This window comes from Schistocerca americana, chromosome 10, assembly GCF_021461395.2.
Source record: "Schistocerca americana isolate TAMUIC-IGC-003095 chromosome 10, iqSchAmer2.1, whole genome shotgun sequence".
Classification (NCBI taxonomy): Eukaryota; Metazoa; Arthropoda; class Insecta; order Orthoptera; family Acrididae; genus Schistocerca; species Schistocerca americana.
The window spans coordinates 180,801,089-180,819,567 of NC_060128.1; the positions used below are offsets into that span (position 1 = coordinate 180,801,089).

General features: G+C 41.3%; 1 protein-coding gene across 1 annotated transcript in view; it reads right to left on the reverse strand.

Moving 5' to 3' along the window:
• Positions 1 to 18,479, reverse strand: part of LOC124552727 (transmembrane protein 161B) — a 102,423-nt gene that overhangs the window by 78,447 nt on the left and 5,497 nt on the right. Inside the window, exon 3 of the mRNA XM_047127067.1 lies at positions 5,029 to 5,179. Coding sequence (XP_046983023.1) covers positions 5,029 to 5,179 — 151 coding nt within the window. The remainder of the gene's footprint in view (positions 1 to 5,028; positions 5,180 to 18,479) is intronic.

The window sequence follows — 18,479 nt, forward strand, 5'->3', positions numbered from 1 at the left end:
CTACACAATGTACGGAGCACTTCGTTCTTTAAAACGAAACTGCAGTGTGCTGTTTAAACAAGAATCATAAATTCATAAAAGTTCTTAGAAATTAAGATTCAGATCCACTTTAATGTGGCCATAGCTGCAAAGTGTTGCGGCACGAAAACTGCAACCTTCACAAGTCGTTTGGCATTTTCACAGATGCCGAAATCTTACAAACAGTGACCACCACAAGACGGGATGCCACCTGTTGGTGTTGCGAGCAGGTGACACTGTACAGGAAGTACAAGATTATCAGTGATTGAAGCAATTTCATAAATTCACTGTAGCAGCGTTAATTGAGATATTGTCACAAAACTCAGCTCTATAGAAAAACTGAAAAAGTTTTGTACTGTTTCAGCCATACATCAGATTTCTAGCATCAGAGCACAGCAGTGAGCAGATAGGCAAGATGGCAACAGACAAACAGTGCTCAAAATGCATTCACATCAGTCTGCCGCAACAGTACGATGACATTTCAGAATGAAATACAACAGAGATCCACACTTTGACACGTAGCCCACAGAAGTCGACAAACAGAACAACCGGAGAGCTGAACATATCACAACTGACCGTTTGGGAGATCTTAAGGGAGCAACTGATGCTGAAGCCTTACCACTTACAACTGCTACAAGCCAATGACAAAGTCAGACGCTTTGAATTTTTGGTGCTGTCGCAACACCTTATCGAAGAGAATGGGTTTTGTGAGAAACTCATCTTCAGCGATGAAGCAACATTTTTTGAGAATGGCACAATGTGTGAATCCCCGTGCTATTGTGCAGCACATTAGATATTTGTCAGCAGTTAATGCATCCTGTGCAGTCTCACGGTTTAAAGTTAATGGTTCCTTTTCCTTCTGTGAAAAGACCGTTACAGGACACGTGTATCTGGACATGGTGGAAAATTGGCTCGTGCCACAGCTGGAGATGAACAGTGTGGACTTCATCTACCAGTAGCGTGCTGTTCCATCCCATTTCCATAATGATGTTTGTGAATTCTTAAAAAGAAAATTGAGAAACCGACGGACTGGTTGTGGTGAGGTTGATGATCACCAATTTGTGCCATTGCCACCATCTCTCTCCACCTGACCCCGTGCGTTTTGTTTGTGCAGGGTTAGGTGAAAGATTCAGTGCTTATGCCTTATCTACTAACAAACCTACCAGAACTGTGGGCTCACATCAACAGTGCTTGTGAACAGATTGATGGGAAATGCTGTGTGACACAGGGGAAGAGCTTTATTATTGACTGCATATCTGCAGAATAAGTTGAGGGGAGGGGGCGGCACACACACAAGTGTAAAGAAGAAGAAGAAGGATTCCTTGAGTTTTTCTATGTGTGTACAAAGCAATGTGACAATATGCCAAATAATATAGCTACAGCAAATCTGTGAAATCACTTCAATCACTCATAATAATCCTGTATATAAGGGAAGCAGAGATGACTGAGGAATCCTTCTAGCAATAATACTGGTTGTGAATGAGAAATCCACTGAAATAAGTGACTCTGACAAAGGGCTGATTGTTGTGGCTTGGTGTCTGGGAATGAGAATCTAAGAAACAGAAAAATAGTCAGCTGTTCGCATCCTACTCTCGTGAGCACCTACAGAAAGTTGTCGAAGGACGGTGGAACCACAAGTGAGCGATAAGTGTTGAATGTTCACACCTTATCACAGAATGTGTAGATTGGAGAATTCCCCACTGCAACACAGGATAGGTGGTAATTGGTGGCAGATCTCGTGTAGATCGGAGACTTGGCCACTCTGTAAAGCAGGGTATGTGGGCTATCTGTGGTAGATTACAATGCCAGTGTAAGCACAAGTTTTTCACAGCACAACATTCAGCGCAGATAGTCAAATGTGGTACTCTGCAGCAGATGACCCCTACATGCTCCAACGCTGACCAAACAACATCATTGTTCACGACTCGGGTGGGCTAAGGATCAATGAGATCGGACAGTCGATCGATGGAAATATGTCGCCCGATCAGCTGAATCACGTTTCTCATTACACCAGGCCGACAGCTGTGTTCAGGTAAGGTGGACTATCACGTCTAGATACACCGTCAACCGGGCACACGACCACTCAAAACGTGCACGGCTCCACAGACACGAGCCAGTAGGGGCGGTATTCGTGGCACGGGGCACATTCACTTCGGCTTCCACATGACTTACAGTTGTAACTGAAGACACCAGTTTAACATTATTGCAAACCACCTGCATCGATTCATGCTGGGTGTCTTTCCTGGAGGCAATACGCTGTGTCTCCCAGCAGCACGACTGTCCGTGTCACGAGATCAGACTTGGGGGTACAGTGGGTCGAGCAGCACAATAGTGAACAAACACCGACGCCTCAGCCATAATATCCACTGTACACATCTCTTACATTTTTCACCACTAGCAATGCATCCACAAATAAGTGGCAACAAATAATTTATGTTGATTGGCGACTCCATGGAGTGTTCTGTGCACCACGACCAGATAATGGATATAATTGGAAGGAGAAACAGCCTTGGTCGTATTTTTTTGTTTCATTATCCGCAAAATTGATTTTCGGTCACTTAGTGACCATCCTCAGTGCTGTAAGATACAATTAAAATTGTTAGGCACTGGTATTAACAGGCTTAGAGCGAGTTTATGTGATCGCTCTAAGCCTCTTAATACCAGTGCCTAACAATTTTAATTGTATCTTACAGCACTGAGGATGGTCACTAAGTGACCGAAAATCGATTTTGCGCATAATAAAACAAAAAAATACGACCAAGGCTGTTTCTCCTTCCAAATAATTTATGGGAATTGTGTGAACTGTGTGTAGACATCTGATGCCACATACCTGCAGAAACCTGCTGAGGACTTATCAAACTGATGCCACACAGAATTGCTGCTGCATTTTGTGTTTCAAAAGTGGATTGACACATTATTAAGTGTGTCGTCACAATGTTTTGGTTCATCAGTGTATATGGAGCAGTGAAAGGTAAACCAAATGCTTGTCGCAATGGGACTGTGGAAAGGTTTGATAAACGTGTTGAGACATCTCTCCCCTGGGAGACGAGATGATCAATTCTTGTTTCACAAAATGTGGTCAGCCACTGGCAGATTCATAGTCACACCCACTCTTGCGCTTCCTCACTCAACTGGAACTGACATTAACACACGTCTTTCAGATCGCCAAAGGTGTGAAATTGACATAGTGAAAGGTCTGGGATGTTCAGGCAATATTTCAGTGTTTCGCAAGTCAAATCTCTGAAGAGTAGCTTTTATCCAACTAGTGATGTGGGGGAGGGCATTACCACGCAACACAACAATTCCATCCAACATCACTCTGGGGCTTTTTGACTTTGCGGCACCTCACAGTTTCTGCGTAGTGCCTCAATAGTGGTGCGCATCGATTGTGATTTCACACGCGAGGAAATCTATGAGCAGAGGGAGTCATCGTGACCTTGCTGTAACTTGTGTGAACATCTTAGGAATTCTTTGGCAGAGAAGATGTGGGATGTTTCCACTGTTGGCTTTGATGTTTGCCGTCAGATTCTAAGCAGTAGCACCACATTAGGTCACAATGACCTCATCCTTTGACTGCAGGGGCCTTCAGCTCATCGAGTTCCTTGAGCGTGGGAACACAACCAATGAGCGGCCCTATAAAGACAATTTGCAGAAACTGCAACACGCCATACAGCCAAAACGCCCAGGAAAGCTGTCAGACAAAATCTTACCATTGACGATAATGCCCACCCTCGTATTCCAAATAGGATGAAGGCCGCCCTTCAACAATTTGTTTGGGAACCACTGCAACATACTCTGTACAGCCTGGATCTATCATCGTATGATTTTCACATTTCTGGTAACCAGAAGAAAGACACGTGTGGATGTCAGATTGACTCGGACGAGGAAGTGTGAGAGGGGGTGTGGTCGCGGACCCGTCAGTGGCCAAAAACGTTTTTCGAAACAGGTATCGATATTCACGTCTCCCAGTGAGATAAATGTCTTAGTTTATGTGATGATTACTTTCGAATGGGACATTCCACAGTCTCCCTGTGGCAGGTGTTTGGTTTTCATCTGAGTGCCCATCACGTATATACTATTATTTAGTGCTCATATACAGGGTGTTACAAAAAGATACGGCCAAACTTTCAGGAAACATTCCTCACACACAAATAAAGAAAAGATGTTATGTGGACATGTGTCTGGAAACGCTTAATTTCCATGTTAGAGCTCATTTTAGTTCTTCCACCTACGCTCAATGGAGCACATGATTTCATACGGGATACTCTACCTGTGCTGCTAGAACATGTGCCTTTACAAGTACGACACAACATGTGGTTCATGCAACGATGGAGCTCCTGCACATTTCAGTCGAAGTGTTCGTACGCTTCACAACAACAGATTCGGTGACCGATGGATTGGTAGAGGCGGACAATTCCATGGCCTCACCGCTCTCCTGACCTCAACCCTCTTGACTTTCATTTATGGGGGCATTTGAAAGCTCTTGTCTACGCAACCCCGGTACCAAATGTGGAGACTCTTCGTGCTCGTATTGTGGACGGTTGTGATACAACATGCCATTCTCCAGGGCTGCATCAGCGCATCAGGGATTCCATGCGACGGAGGGTGGATGCATGTATCCTCACTAACGGAGGACATTTTGAACATTTCCTGTAACAAAGTGTTTGAAGTCACGCTGGTACGTTCTATTGCTGTGTGTTTCCATTCCATGATTAATGTGATTTGAAGAGAAGTAATAAAATGAGCTCTAACATGGAAAGTAAGCGTTTCCGGACACATGTCCACATGACATATTTTCTTTCTTTGTGTGTGAGGAATGTTTCCTGAAAGTTTGGCCGTACCGTTTTGTAACACCCTGTATATGCTATAATTCAGTGCCATTAGAAGCTGCATCTTGAAAATAACACACCTTGTCCCAAAACTGACTGGTGGCTGATGTTTTCATCATAAAGATAATTAAACTTAAAATTGATCCAGAGATTTTGCCCTCAGCTCATACAACAAACCTACCTGAATATCCAGATTCCTCGGAACGTGAAATGTGTCACCAGCTCTGCCATTCTCCACATGTCGGCCCCCTTTCTTAGATTTGGGTTTGTCCTTAGGGACCCCGGCAGCTCTCCGCAGTTCGTCATCGGTGGGATACAGGAAGCGAATGAGCCTGCGGGAGAGAAATTATGAATTGTGATATTATCCACCACATTGCTATGAGAGAGAAGCACCTTGGCTGTGTCACAAGCACATATGGAGAACAAGCAAATAGTCTGCTGCTGACAAATGAATGCAATAAATTACTTTTAAAACTGTCGAGCTGGATGGAATGTGTAGTTCAGATGTAATGAAACTATTTGTAACTGTACTTAATTTAATAATTTAAAGAAATTAGTGTTGCTGTTGTGGTCTCAGTCTGAAGACTGGTCCAATGCAACTATTCATGTTAATCTATACTGTAGAAGTCTCTTCATTTCTGCATTACTGATGCATTTAAGTCTGCTTACTGCATTCAAGCCTCGGTCTCCTCCTACAATTTTTACCCCACACACACTCCACGCCATTACTAAACTGACAATAACTCGGTGCATTGGGGCATCACCTATCAACTGATCCCTTCTTTTAGTAAAGTTGCACCACAAATTTATTTTTCTCTCTACTCGGTTCAGTACTTGCTCACTATTTATATCTGTACAAGACCAGCTAAGTCTCTGAAATTGTGTCATTTCATTTGTATAAATACGTGCACTTGGGTTTTAGGCTGGAACCCCATTTACATTCGATGCTGGGTTTCAGGCTGGATCCCACATTTATGTTCAATGCTGAGGTGCTGTCTCAGAATGGGGAGAGCCTTGGCAATTCTGTTCGGGTGTAAGAGGGAATTTAAAGTAGACTGTGGTGGTAGTGAGACTCTGGATTGAGGCATGCCAGGGTAATCTGTGCAGTTGTGTGAACCGCTGTGCCAAGGTGGCTCAGTGGCTAATGCACCTAACTACTAAGCAGAACACTCTGGTTCGATTCTTGGCCTTGGTACAAATTTTCACTCACCACTTCAGTCTATGTACGAGGGTATTTCAGAAAGTAAAGATCACCGTGCGCCAGAGGAACAGAAGAGTTTTGGCAAGCAAGTTGGCAACACTGGTGTTAACCTTGAACCGTTAGCTTTCTCCTCGTGGTTGTTCGGCAGTTGAACGTTGCTTCTGGTTGGAGTAGGTCTCGTTTAAAATGGCTGCACCGATTCAGAATCCCACCAAATACGAAGTGCACTCCGTCATACTTTTCTTCACGCGAAAGGTCAGCAGCCAGCGGATATTCACAAAGAAATTGTTTCTGTTTATGGGAACATTATGAATCGACAAAATGTAATGAAATGGTGTCGTCATTTCTCTGAAGGTAGGACCGATGTTCATGACGAACAAAGAACATGTCGGCGATCTGTGATCTCTGATGCCCTTCTTCGGAGAACGGAGGAAGCAATTCGTGCGAATAGACGTCTCACATTGAACAAATTGCATCGGATCATACCGGACGTGTCAATGACAACTCTTTATGACGTTGTGACTGTCAAGTTAGGGTACAGGAAATTGTGTGCGCACTGGGTTCCAAAACTGTTAACAGAAGAACACAAAAAGAAGAGGATGGGCTTTGCACTCGACTTCCTCACACGCTATGCTGAAGCAGGTGATGAGTTCCTTGCGCACATTGTGACAGGTGACGAGACGTGGGTTTATCGCCATACACCTGAATCCAAGCAACAATCAATGCAATGGCGCCATTCGAATTCACCAAAAGCCAAGAAATGCAAAACGTCGATTTCAGCTAAGAAAATCGTGGCTTCTGTTTTTTGGGACAGACAAGGCATTCTTCTGTTGGAATTTATGCCTCCTGGAACGTCAATTAATGCTGCTGCACATTGCCAGACTTTGAAAGGTCTTCGAAGGGCAATTCAAAACCAACACAGGGGAATGCTGACAAGTGGAGTCAACTTGCTTCATGACCTCTATCGGCCTCGCACAGCGCTCGTAACCAAAGCATTACTCAAACAATTCAAATGGGACGTATTGGACCATCCGCCATACAGCCCGGACCTTGCGCCCACTGACTTCCATGTCTTCCGTTACCTGAAGTCACATCTTGGTGGAAAATCATTCCACGACGATGAAGAGATCAAAGATGAAGTTGAAATGTGGTTCCGACAACAGGCGGCAACCTTCTATGACTGTGGGAAACAAAAGCTTGTGCACTGACTTAACAAAAGTTTGGATAATGGGGGTGATTATGTCGAAAAATAACAAATAATCCAGTTAATAAGATGTAACTGACGTTTTCTAAATAAATGTTCTATTTAAGGACTGCGAGCCATTGTATCTTTACTTTTCGAAATGCCCTCGTAGATAAAATCATATCTGTATGAGACCAGATAAGTCTCCAATATTGCTTCATTTCATTTAGAAAAATATTAGCTGCTAATGACTTACCATGTGCACTAGGAGGGTGGCAGAAAACGAGTGTCCGGGAGGGGCACAGATCACCTGTCTATGGGATTTATGTATTACACTTCACAAAGATTCGCACCGGGAAGACAGATGGTTAACTCCCACAAACCATACAGAACATTCAGCAAGTTATTTGCTCTTGAAGAATACACATAGAATTGACACAACGGAATAATGAGAACTGAAGAAATGTGATGGCATGCAACCCAATGTGAAGTAGTCCATCATGGAGCTTATTGTGAAAGTGTCTATCCTTTAGAGCGTAGCGGCAGATAGTACGTAATATGTTTTACAGGCAAAGATGAAACAAACATCCAGAGGCCGAATTTATCCAGGTGGTATGAATTGTAAGGACACACGCTCTACAGGAGGGATAGTTTGCTCAAGAGGAGTACGATTTTTACACACAGACCAGGAACCAAGTAAAAGCAAGTTATTTTGACCAGCTATTGGCCAAAAACAGTACTCGTACCATAATTGTAGTTCTCTTACACCCACATTTCCATGTTTGCTTGCTATGATGTACGTATTCCCTACGGCATTTGCAAGATCACGCACACGAGAAAGAGTTGTAGGCGGTAGAGCACCTCCAACTTCTTTCAGCACAATAAATAACTTTCCAGCCAATTTACCATTCAGATTGACAGTCGGCATAATTGTATATGAATCCGTTAAGGCACTGATATTAGCTGATCTTCACACATCTCTCTTGGAACCTCTAATTTGCGGGGTTCCCTTCATATGCATTTCCTCTTCAAGTCCCGACTGGTCAGAAATGAAAACAAATTCCTTACCAAAAGGTAGGATAAGTTTGTTTATCTCCTCCATATATTTTTGGGTCAATTCTACAGTTTGGTGTGCATCGTCAAACTGACGCTTTTTTTGAAATTTCGTTATCTTACTTCTTCCAATTCTGTAACACTGTTTGAAGTTATGCAAACATCCACTGCTTCCCCTGAAATCACTAATCTGTGTCGCGTGCAATTTAATGTGTGTAACATAGTTGGTCACTATCGTGCGCATCCTGTAAATTGTATATAGCATCCTTCACACGCACATACGCCAACTTTTGTAACAAGTGCAGCTTATCCTCTCTCGAATATCTGCACTATACGATCATACTGCTGTGGACTTATTCAAAATCTGTTCATTTTTTTTTTTTTTTATTGTGCTCTGGATGATCTTCCATGTACATAATTATGTTTATTACCTGCTCTTTGGACAATTGTCCTTTACTACATTTCACTGGAGACAGGATTTGCAGATCTCTGTCTGAAAAGGAATATGAACTACATGGCTCAATACCTGTTTCAATATCACTTTTGCCTGTTAAACAAGTACTGACATCATTGTACTCCTCCTGAACATTGTCCACACAGTTGACTGTACTCAACACCACACATTCTGCTGACTCATCTTGCAGAAACTATCTGCCACTTCTTTTTCACTTCGCAAAATTCCTTGGGTTCCTTTCTGATTAAACGTCACCTTTGGCAATTGTTGTTGTAGATATAATGCAATGTTTGCTTTGTTTATTGTTGCTATTGCTCTGCTTTGTATCAACACCAGTAGCACTGTTATGAATTACACATCGACTAAGCAGTTCAGCTACACTCCATAGCTTCATGCCGTGCTCACCACTGGATAACTCCAGTTACGCCCCCTGTTGCCATCAACAGCCAATATTATGGTTGCATGGTAGAAAATATGCAGGACATCAAATGCCAAAAACATCACTGGCCTTTGGGACCTTGCACCCACTTGCGATTTAACAGTTGCCCTGATAAAAAAAAAAAGACTTTAATTTTTCAAACTGACTGGAGTCTATGCAAGGGGGACAGCAGCAATTTCATGCTTCTGGCGTCACTATTGGCTGTGTGTCGTTGATGTATGCAGCGAGAAAGGCTAAAACTGTGTTTATATCAAAGAGCACTGCACAGCAGGAACCAACCAAATGGGGCAGCTACAGATTTTAAAGCAATGATTTCACTTCCAGGAGGATGGAGTTTGCTTTATCCGACCATCCTGGTTAATGTTTTCCTAAATCATTTCAGCCAAATGTAAGAAAGTTCCTTTATCAAGGTCACAGCTTATCCTCAAAAACCATACTGTTATAGCTTTGTGTGTGTGTGTGTGTGTGTGTGTGTGTGTGTGTGTGTTTTGAATTGTAGTTTGGGGGAGGAGACCAGACAGCGAGGTCATCGGTCACATCGGATTAGGGAAGGAAGTTGGCCGTGCCCTTTCAAAGGAACCATCCCGGCATTTGCCTTGAGCAATTTAGGGAAATCGAGGAAAACCTAAATCAGAATGGCCAGATGCGGAGTCACAAGACAGATTTAAAATGCCTGATTTCAGAAATAACCTTAGAAAAAAGTAGGCCTCTTGACAGAAGTGTATAATGCAGGGAAGAATTGTGTAAATCAACACCGTGGGTGATCACCAATAAAATGTTGCTTCTACTACGTTCATTATTGTCGGTTATTACCCACTGTGTTGTATTTATTACTTTATAGGTATTGTGTGATTTTTCTTTCGAGAAATGTGAGTACATAGCGTACAACCACCAACAACTGACAATTTTCTTCTTCTTGTCATCCATACTTTCTAACATATAAACTACTTTTGAAGTGCCAAAATTTACTAGAACAAATGAAATGTCTATAAGACACCACACTGTGCAACGTACTTGGGGTGAAACAGTCACAATTCCTGAAACCCATCGATCATGGCCTCTGGCCTGCTCAGGAGCACCACAGTCCTGGGTATATGGACAAAATGTGCTGCATTTTGCCACACTTACAGACCCAGCCTGTGGGCATATCGGTGAGACTAGATCTGACAGGCAGGGCCTGCACATTAGTGGGAACTGAACAGCTTCAGATCGGCAGGCCAGATCCGATAAAGATAACCACAGAAATGGCCAGCGGTTTTGGCCTGTCATGGAAATCCACTCATGTGACCAGCTATTCACGACAGCATGACGACGAAATGAGACCACAGTGATCAACCTGTGCAACTGATAACTTGTTCAAATACTGTGAGAATCAATAATAAAGAGGATAGGTAGCAACTACCCGTAAAGATGTCTACTGAGCCACAGAAAGAAACATAGAAAGGACAATCACACTCTCACAACTAAATTTTCAGCCACAGTTTTTGTCAGAAAACAAGAGCACTAACACATTCATATGATAGCTCAGACACAACTGACACACACATGACAGCCATCTCCAGCCGCTGCATCTACCGTCTCTGAGAATCAGATCCAAACAAACAACTCCTCACACTTCCCTAGGAAGGGGAGAAGCAGAATGAGGGAGCAGGGAAGCAGTGCACATACTCAGCTACACCCAGCCAGCAATGATGCACGACGCCTCAGTAAGCAAACCATTTCATCCACTGACACAAAAAGGAGATTTTTCCAGTTTTTTTTTTCTTCCCCAAATTCCCACGATTTCCGCAACCTGTGGCAACCCTGTTGATGTTGCCAGGACATTACACACAATCTTCCTTCCTTCTACCTATAAGCACAGGTCCATCTCAGTCAGTTCCCAGGAGGACATTCTGGAGACAGCTGCGTATAATGGACCTTCGAAGTTGGGTACCTCGCAGAAGGCTGTTGCTCATAGCAACATGAAGCCCGCACATCTTCAATGGGCCAAACAACACACATAGTGGACAGTAAGCGGCTACAGCTACAAAGTACGGCGAGATCTCTTTCAAAATGATGCGAGGGGTCGAGTGCACCGATAGTCCGACAAGGTATTTAATACTCAGTGCATGAAGGCTGTAGTTCAGGCTGGAGGTCGTGCTGTGACGATTTGAAGGTTGTTTTCATGCTGTGACTTGGGCCCATTGATCCAGATTAATGTGACCGTGAACTAGGATGTTTATTTCAACGTTCTCAGTGACAAAGTGTTGCCTTTTCTTCTATATATCATAGTGAGTATGCTGCAGACACATCTTCCGGGAGGCAAACGGCCTTCTTCACAATGCTTCACACACGTACAAGGATGGTTTGAAAAGTACTCTGAACAGAATAGAAAAAAAGTACTTATATCACTGAACCTTTTTCATTTTTCAATGTAGTCTCCTTGTAGATTAATGCACTTGGTCCAATGATGTTCCAGTGCCTCGATCCCATTTTGAAAATGTGTTTCCTCCAGGCCTACAAAATAGTTGTCTACTCCAGCTATCAATTCTTCAATTGAAGTAAATCTTCGTCTACCGAGAAAAGTTAAGTTTTGGGAAGAGATGGCAGTCTGACAGAGCCGTATCAGCTGAATAAGGCAGGTGTGGCAACAATTCATACCTTAGTTTGTGCAATTTTGCCGTGGCGATGGCACACGGGTGCGGGCGCACGTCAAGAATCGCAGCACCCATCTTGCAGATAATTTTCTGATTTCTAATTCTTCAGTTAAAATGTGATATACCCTTACTGACGACATCTGGCAAGCATGAGCGATTTCACGCACTTTCAATTGGTGATCCTCCGTGACCATTTTTTGCACTTTTGCAATGATTTCTGGAGTAGAAACACATCTTGGCCAACCGCTGCGCGTATCATCATCTGAGCTCTCCCGACCAAATTTAAATTCATTTGTCCACTTGGCAACAGTTGAATATGAAGGAGCAGAGTCCCCCAGTGTATTCTGGATATCGGCATGAATGTCCTTTGCTTTAATACCATCCATTACGAAGTACTTAATCACTGCTTGAATCTTGATTTTTTTTTTTCAATCTTCGCTAATCACTACGCGGGAACAACAACAGAGCCACGTCACCACCACAGCTCTCTGTAGAGCACTGACGTGGCATGTGTTTACAGACAACAGTCCAATGAATATCATGTGAACAACTCGTTGTGCTAGCACTGACCTCTCATGGTGATTCCAAGAACTTTTCAAACCACCCTCATATGTTCCCCATTTTACACACACCTCAACTGGTCTGCAGTTACCCAATTTTAATCCCACAGCAAGTGTCTGGGACTATTTGAAACAGTGGGTGAAACACAATAAACAACATCCCTGGAACTTGCTAGCTCTAAGGGATCTAATCATCAAGTGGTTATATCATATCTGAAGAAACCTGCAAACTTCTGCCCTCGCAGCATTGAGATAATTTATTAGTTTCTCCTTGCTTGATTGATGCTGATTCTGCCACTGTATTTCAGGTAATGAAAAACCACTACAGTTTCTAATTATAACATTATTACGACCACACAACCAGTTTTGGCCTTTATATTAGGCTGTTATCAAGTGCGTTATGAAACTGCCAAATATTAATACATAATATAATGGTTTGTTCGTGTGTGTGTGTGTGTGTGTGTGTGTGTGTGTGTGTGTGTGGAAAAAATTAAAATTGCAGGAGCTGAAGGACAAAGCTTATATGTGTACAGTACAAATACAGAAAGAACGCTATGCTGTAGAGAAGCAACATCAAAACATAAAAACAGTGGACATAAAACATATCTAAAAAGATTTTCACACCCAATGACATCATGAGAAAAATGGGCATGTTGTAGACATTAAAAACTGTACAACCAGCTACCTTAAATCTGTTAACATGGTTTAGCTCAAAAATAGTTATTTAACGTTTTTCAGATAAAATGCTAATAGTAAATAACAAAACAGCAAAAAGGCAAGTAGATTTAAAAAAGTGTTGCATCCAATGAGAAAAATGGGTGTGTCATAATTATAAAAACTGTACAGTCCAATATATTAAAATTATTATTATGCTTAAGCCTAAAAGAGTTACATTATGATGTGTTTCGGATTTAGAATTACGTGGTTTTCAAGGAAAATGCTGGAAGTAATTATTTGGAATTAATAAAAGTAGTTGCAATGAACGAGACATACGAGTCAAGCATACAGGTATGATCTCTAACAAGTAAAATTTGAACCAAAGGGAGCTGTTGAGGGTTCTTGCATAGCCTGTACGTCTCATCGAGTGCTTAAGAGAAGTATGTTCAAACAACTAGCTACAGCTACAAATTTGTAGAACATCTTTAAAGGAAGTTGTCAGTAACTGGGAGCAGATATCCAAGAAATCAGCTCTCTTTAATGTGCATTGCTCATTAAGTGTCTTTTCCTTGACGAGATAGAAATAGCACTCAACAGAAAAAATGCCAAGGAAATAATACTTAACAAGCAACGCATATTAACGAGAACCAATTTCTTGGATATCTGACCGCCTTGCAACATCCTTTAAAGACATTCTGTAAGTTTGCAGCTCTAGCTAGTTGTTTATAAACGTACTTTCTTAAGCATTCGATGGTGTGCCCGAGCTATGCCACAGCCCTGTTTGTTCAAATTTTGCTCAACTGACGCCTCATCCACTGCAACTATTTTTATTAATTTCAAATAATTAATTTCAGAATTTTATTTGAAGATCATAGAATTATAATTCTGAGACACTTCAGATTCTAGCTTTCAAGCTTAAGAGCATTAACCGTTTTAATGTATAGTGAATTGTACAGTATAATGACAAAATCCCCATATTTATTGTGACGTCATTGGGTGTGAAACTTTTTTAAAATCTACTTTACTCATTTCACCTGAAAAATGTGCACTGTAATTTTGAAACACATTAGATAACACAGTTTAGCTTAAAAAGAGTTAACAGTTTTAAGGTATCAGAAATCATTAGGCATGAAAAGTTTTTAATATACATTTGACTTCCACCGTTTTTGCTCAGTGGTAAAGTGCTGGACTACAAATCCAAAGATCTCGGGTTAGATGTCCAGTCAATGGTAGGATTTTCATCCGTCACTTAATATTACTTTCCACCTCTGTCAGTGTTTGTCGATGAGAAAAACGCCGAGTCACACCGTCGATCGGAACCCGTGTTAAACTGTAGGTCCACCAATAACCAGCTGGGTAAGTCAGTTAAATTGTCTGAGAAAGGCAATGGCGCACCACCTCCAACAGGACCATGTCTAGTAAACCCCTATGGTGTTTAAAACAATCTTTGGACTGATGACTGCTTAACTGTCAGATGTATTCAAAAATTCAATGTGCTAAAACAACAATATGGGATTTGTGGGTCCGTCTTGATGCAAAACGCTTTTGTTATTTATTTATTCCTCCAAAATTAGCTTCAGCAATAAATATCCCCATCATCAGTGGGATCCCGACAACATTCAGAACAAGACTGAAATATACAAACTCACATTTAACTCCTGTCAGGCCCAGTACACAGGACAAACAAGCAGAAATTTCCAAACAAGGTACACGGAACACATGAGAGCTCTAAAGAGTGACAGCACACATTCCACTTTTGTAGACTACCTACTGAACAAAAATCACAACTCCACTCATATAAAAGAGATCTGCACATCCTGAAACACAGCAACAGTTTACACTGAAAACTAACAATAGAAGAAAATTATTACATACAAAAGGCTATAGCAGAGGGGGAAAAAAATGTATCATGCTCAGAGACATGAGTAACTCAGAACTCCCACTATAATTTTCCTAATCTTCTTACAATATGTGATACATTTCTCGCAACACATCCAACCAGCAAGATGGCTTAACATTTTAGATCTCTAACGAGGTGCAAAAGTTGTGTTTCTCTGTGTTTAAAGGTACCCGCAAGCCATCCAATGAATGTGTGTGCATGAAACACTATGTAACAGCCTAGTACACCAAAACTGTATCCACAACACACTGCAATTCCAAATGTGTAACACTGAGATACCTAAGTTCACATTTTTGTATTTTTTTACTAACAGCCACTCATACAGTTGCAGATGGCACAATGTATACCGAGGAAAAGCAGCAACAAAGGAACAGAAAATGCACTGGAAACAGCAGCAAAACTGGAATATCATCCTGTGACATATAGTAAATAAGGTATTGTCAAACTACTCACAGACACAATATTTGGAACAAAATAATACACATATAACAATGTTTTATAAGTATGCTATTTCTGCACGTTTCAGAATCAAAAAACCCATTGACGATGGAGATATTTGTTGCTGAAACTTGTTTGGGGGAATAAATAAATAAAGTGTTTTGCTTCAAGGTGGATCCACACTACCATTTTGTTGTTTTTCTATGCAAACATGGACCAATGGAAGAGTTTCAAGATAAAATCATTATATAATGCGTTGCTTGTTGCACAAGACATAAGCAAAATTTGAATAAAATTACGTAAAAGCATGCTCTTTACTATTCTCTGTGCAATACTCAGCTTGGTAAAATTAAGTAAATCATTGTGCTGACAGTTTTGTGTTGTTGTTACTTTGGTCGTCCACATTTTGACATTTTAATAATTATGACATTACTTCAAAAATTTATTGATGCATTCTTTTTACTGAGTTCTGCAAACATTAACATTATTTTATTTTCATATTATTGATCGACCACGGTCATATGCCATTTTCAAGTACCAAGTGTGTTCAGAACAACATGTTTCACTTCTTTCTCTCAAGCTGATGAGGGATGTGCACGTAAAAACTTTGTTTATTTAATATTTAGACAGAGAACTTCCCACTCTGTGTGCTGTTGTTTGATGTATGTGCAGATGTTGTGAAAAAAGAGTGGTCACAAAACATCGTCAAGGAGTGACGGTGATTGAGTATCTCTACTTGCGATGGCAGGGTCACTTATAGTTTGGCGTCACGAATCGACGATGTCTCGGAAGGCACAGAGTAAGAGATGCAGCCGATAATGACAACATCTGGGAACACAGCTCAAGCAAGCTTAACAAGAATTTTATTCTGTTCCCAGATTTTGTATGGAAATGATAATATGTAACGACTGATGCGAGTTACGAATTGAAGAGAGATTTGTCGATCCACAGTTGTAAATGTTCTTATAGAGTCGACACAAAATGCAGAAGAGTTACTGAAAGACACTTACATCATTCAGTAGCTTGCACAGTTTAGAACTCTCTTACAAGCCTCAACTTTCTGCAGAAGGTGAAGTAGTCACATGGCAAGATTTTGTGGCACTAGAACAAGAAACTAAGGTAAAAATTATCACAAATAGCATCAGGGTGACAGATCATTAGGAAGTTAATACTTCATTTTGGCTTAGTTCAGCTACAGAACTACCTGTTACCCTCCACAAGATACATTTGTTAGCATTTTGATCATGAAACACCTGCAATGCCAAATATTGCCAATTTAGTGGAATATACATCACTAGCTACAGAGTTAACAGTTGTTTGTAGGTACTGTTGGCATAAGTTCTTTGTAACATCACAATCAGTAAACTTCAAGTATTTACCGCCAGTGATACTTTATACAATCGGAGAGCCAACAAACATCCGTAAGTGCTGGAAAATAGCCAAACGCCAATACTGTATGATAGTACGAACTGAAAATAAAAATTAGTAGTTGCAGGCATCGTGGGGCTATTCAAAAAATTTATAGCAACTGTGTACACAAGCTAATAGAAAATTTTTGAGATGTAATGACATACCCAATGATCATCAGTCATCAACTCAATGGTCCATTGCAACAGACATACAGGGGATAGACAAAATAATGCGAACACCTGTACTTACTTGAGAATGGTTTATTAATAAGGGGCTGAACCCCAATTTGCCCATAATATAGCTGTAATTCTTTTTGGAATACTGGCATATGATGATTGTATAGTCTCCGGTTGAATGTTATGCCATTCTTCGGTCAGAAACTCTTCTAACTCCTGTAGTGATGAAGAGCCTGTGCTCCAGTACTGCCACAAGGATTTGATAATTTTCAAGTCTGGGGACTGTGCTGGCCACAAAGATGCTGCAGTTCAATTGCATGCTCCTCATACCATAATTGTACTGTCCTGGCTGTGTGAATGGGTACATTATTATCCAGAAATATGCCACATTTGTTGGGGAACGACATCTAAATCATGGGCTGCTTCTTATCACCTAAAATGTTCACATAATCATTGGCTGTAACAAGGCCTTTGAGAGTAATGATGGGACCAACAGAATACCATGATACGGCTGCCCACACCATCACACACCCACCTTCATGGTTAGTCACTGAAATCAAGCAATCAGGAGTTTAGGCTTCCTTTAGCATTCTCCAGACACAAACCTAGCTCGATGTTGGAAATAATGGAAACGCTGACTCATCAGATCACATGACGTGTTTCCACTGATCGTCTGTCCAGGGTTTATGCTCCTGACATCATGTTTTACGATTCTTTGCATCAGTTGTCATCGCTAATGTTTTCGGTATAGCAGCTCGTCCACAAATATTCACTTTACGGAGTTTTCGGCAGACAGTGTCGATAGATACGAGGTCTCGAAGATGGCTATTGAGCTCTGCGGTCACTTTAGTTGCCGTAGTTGTGTGTTCTTTTGACACAATTTGTGTTAGCATATGACGATCTCTATTATTTAATTTTGATTTGCACCCACTATTAGACTTACACGATGATTTCTTTATATGTTTTGTAGAGGTGTCATGACTGTTGAAACAATTGCTCCTGAAACATTCAATAAGTTGGCTGTCTTGGTAACTGATGCTCCAGCTAACTGAGCCCCCATAATCTGCCCTCTTTGGAACTCTGTTAGGTCTTTCATTGCATGTTGACCTCGGCCTCTGAATGTAAAAATGAAGTGTGCACTAATCAAACAACCTGCACTGATGCCTATTCCATAATGAATACACACAGTCCAGCACGACACGTGCCTTACCTGCGTTGCTGACCGTAAAACACAACCACTCCATTACTACTACTGTTCACATTATTTTGTCTATCCCCTGTATATACCCACATATATAAATAAATTGGCTAGATCAATCCACTCACTAAGTGGTGGTAGGAGAACATACCTATAAGGGTATTAAAGCTTGCAAAATTTCAGAGCTAGTGTGTCCTCCTTTTGGCAGAAGAGGTGAAGGGGCAGGAAGAGGGAAAAAGAGGACTGGTTAGGTTTAGAAAAAGGGTAGAGTTTGAAAATGTCAACCAGAGCCCTCGGTCAGGAAGGCTTACCAGACAGTATCAGAAG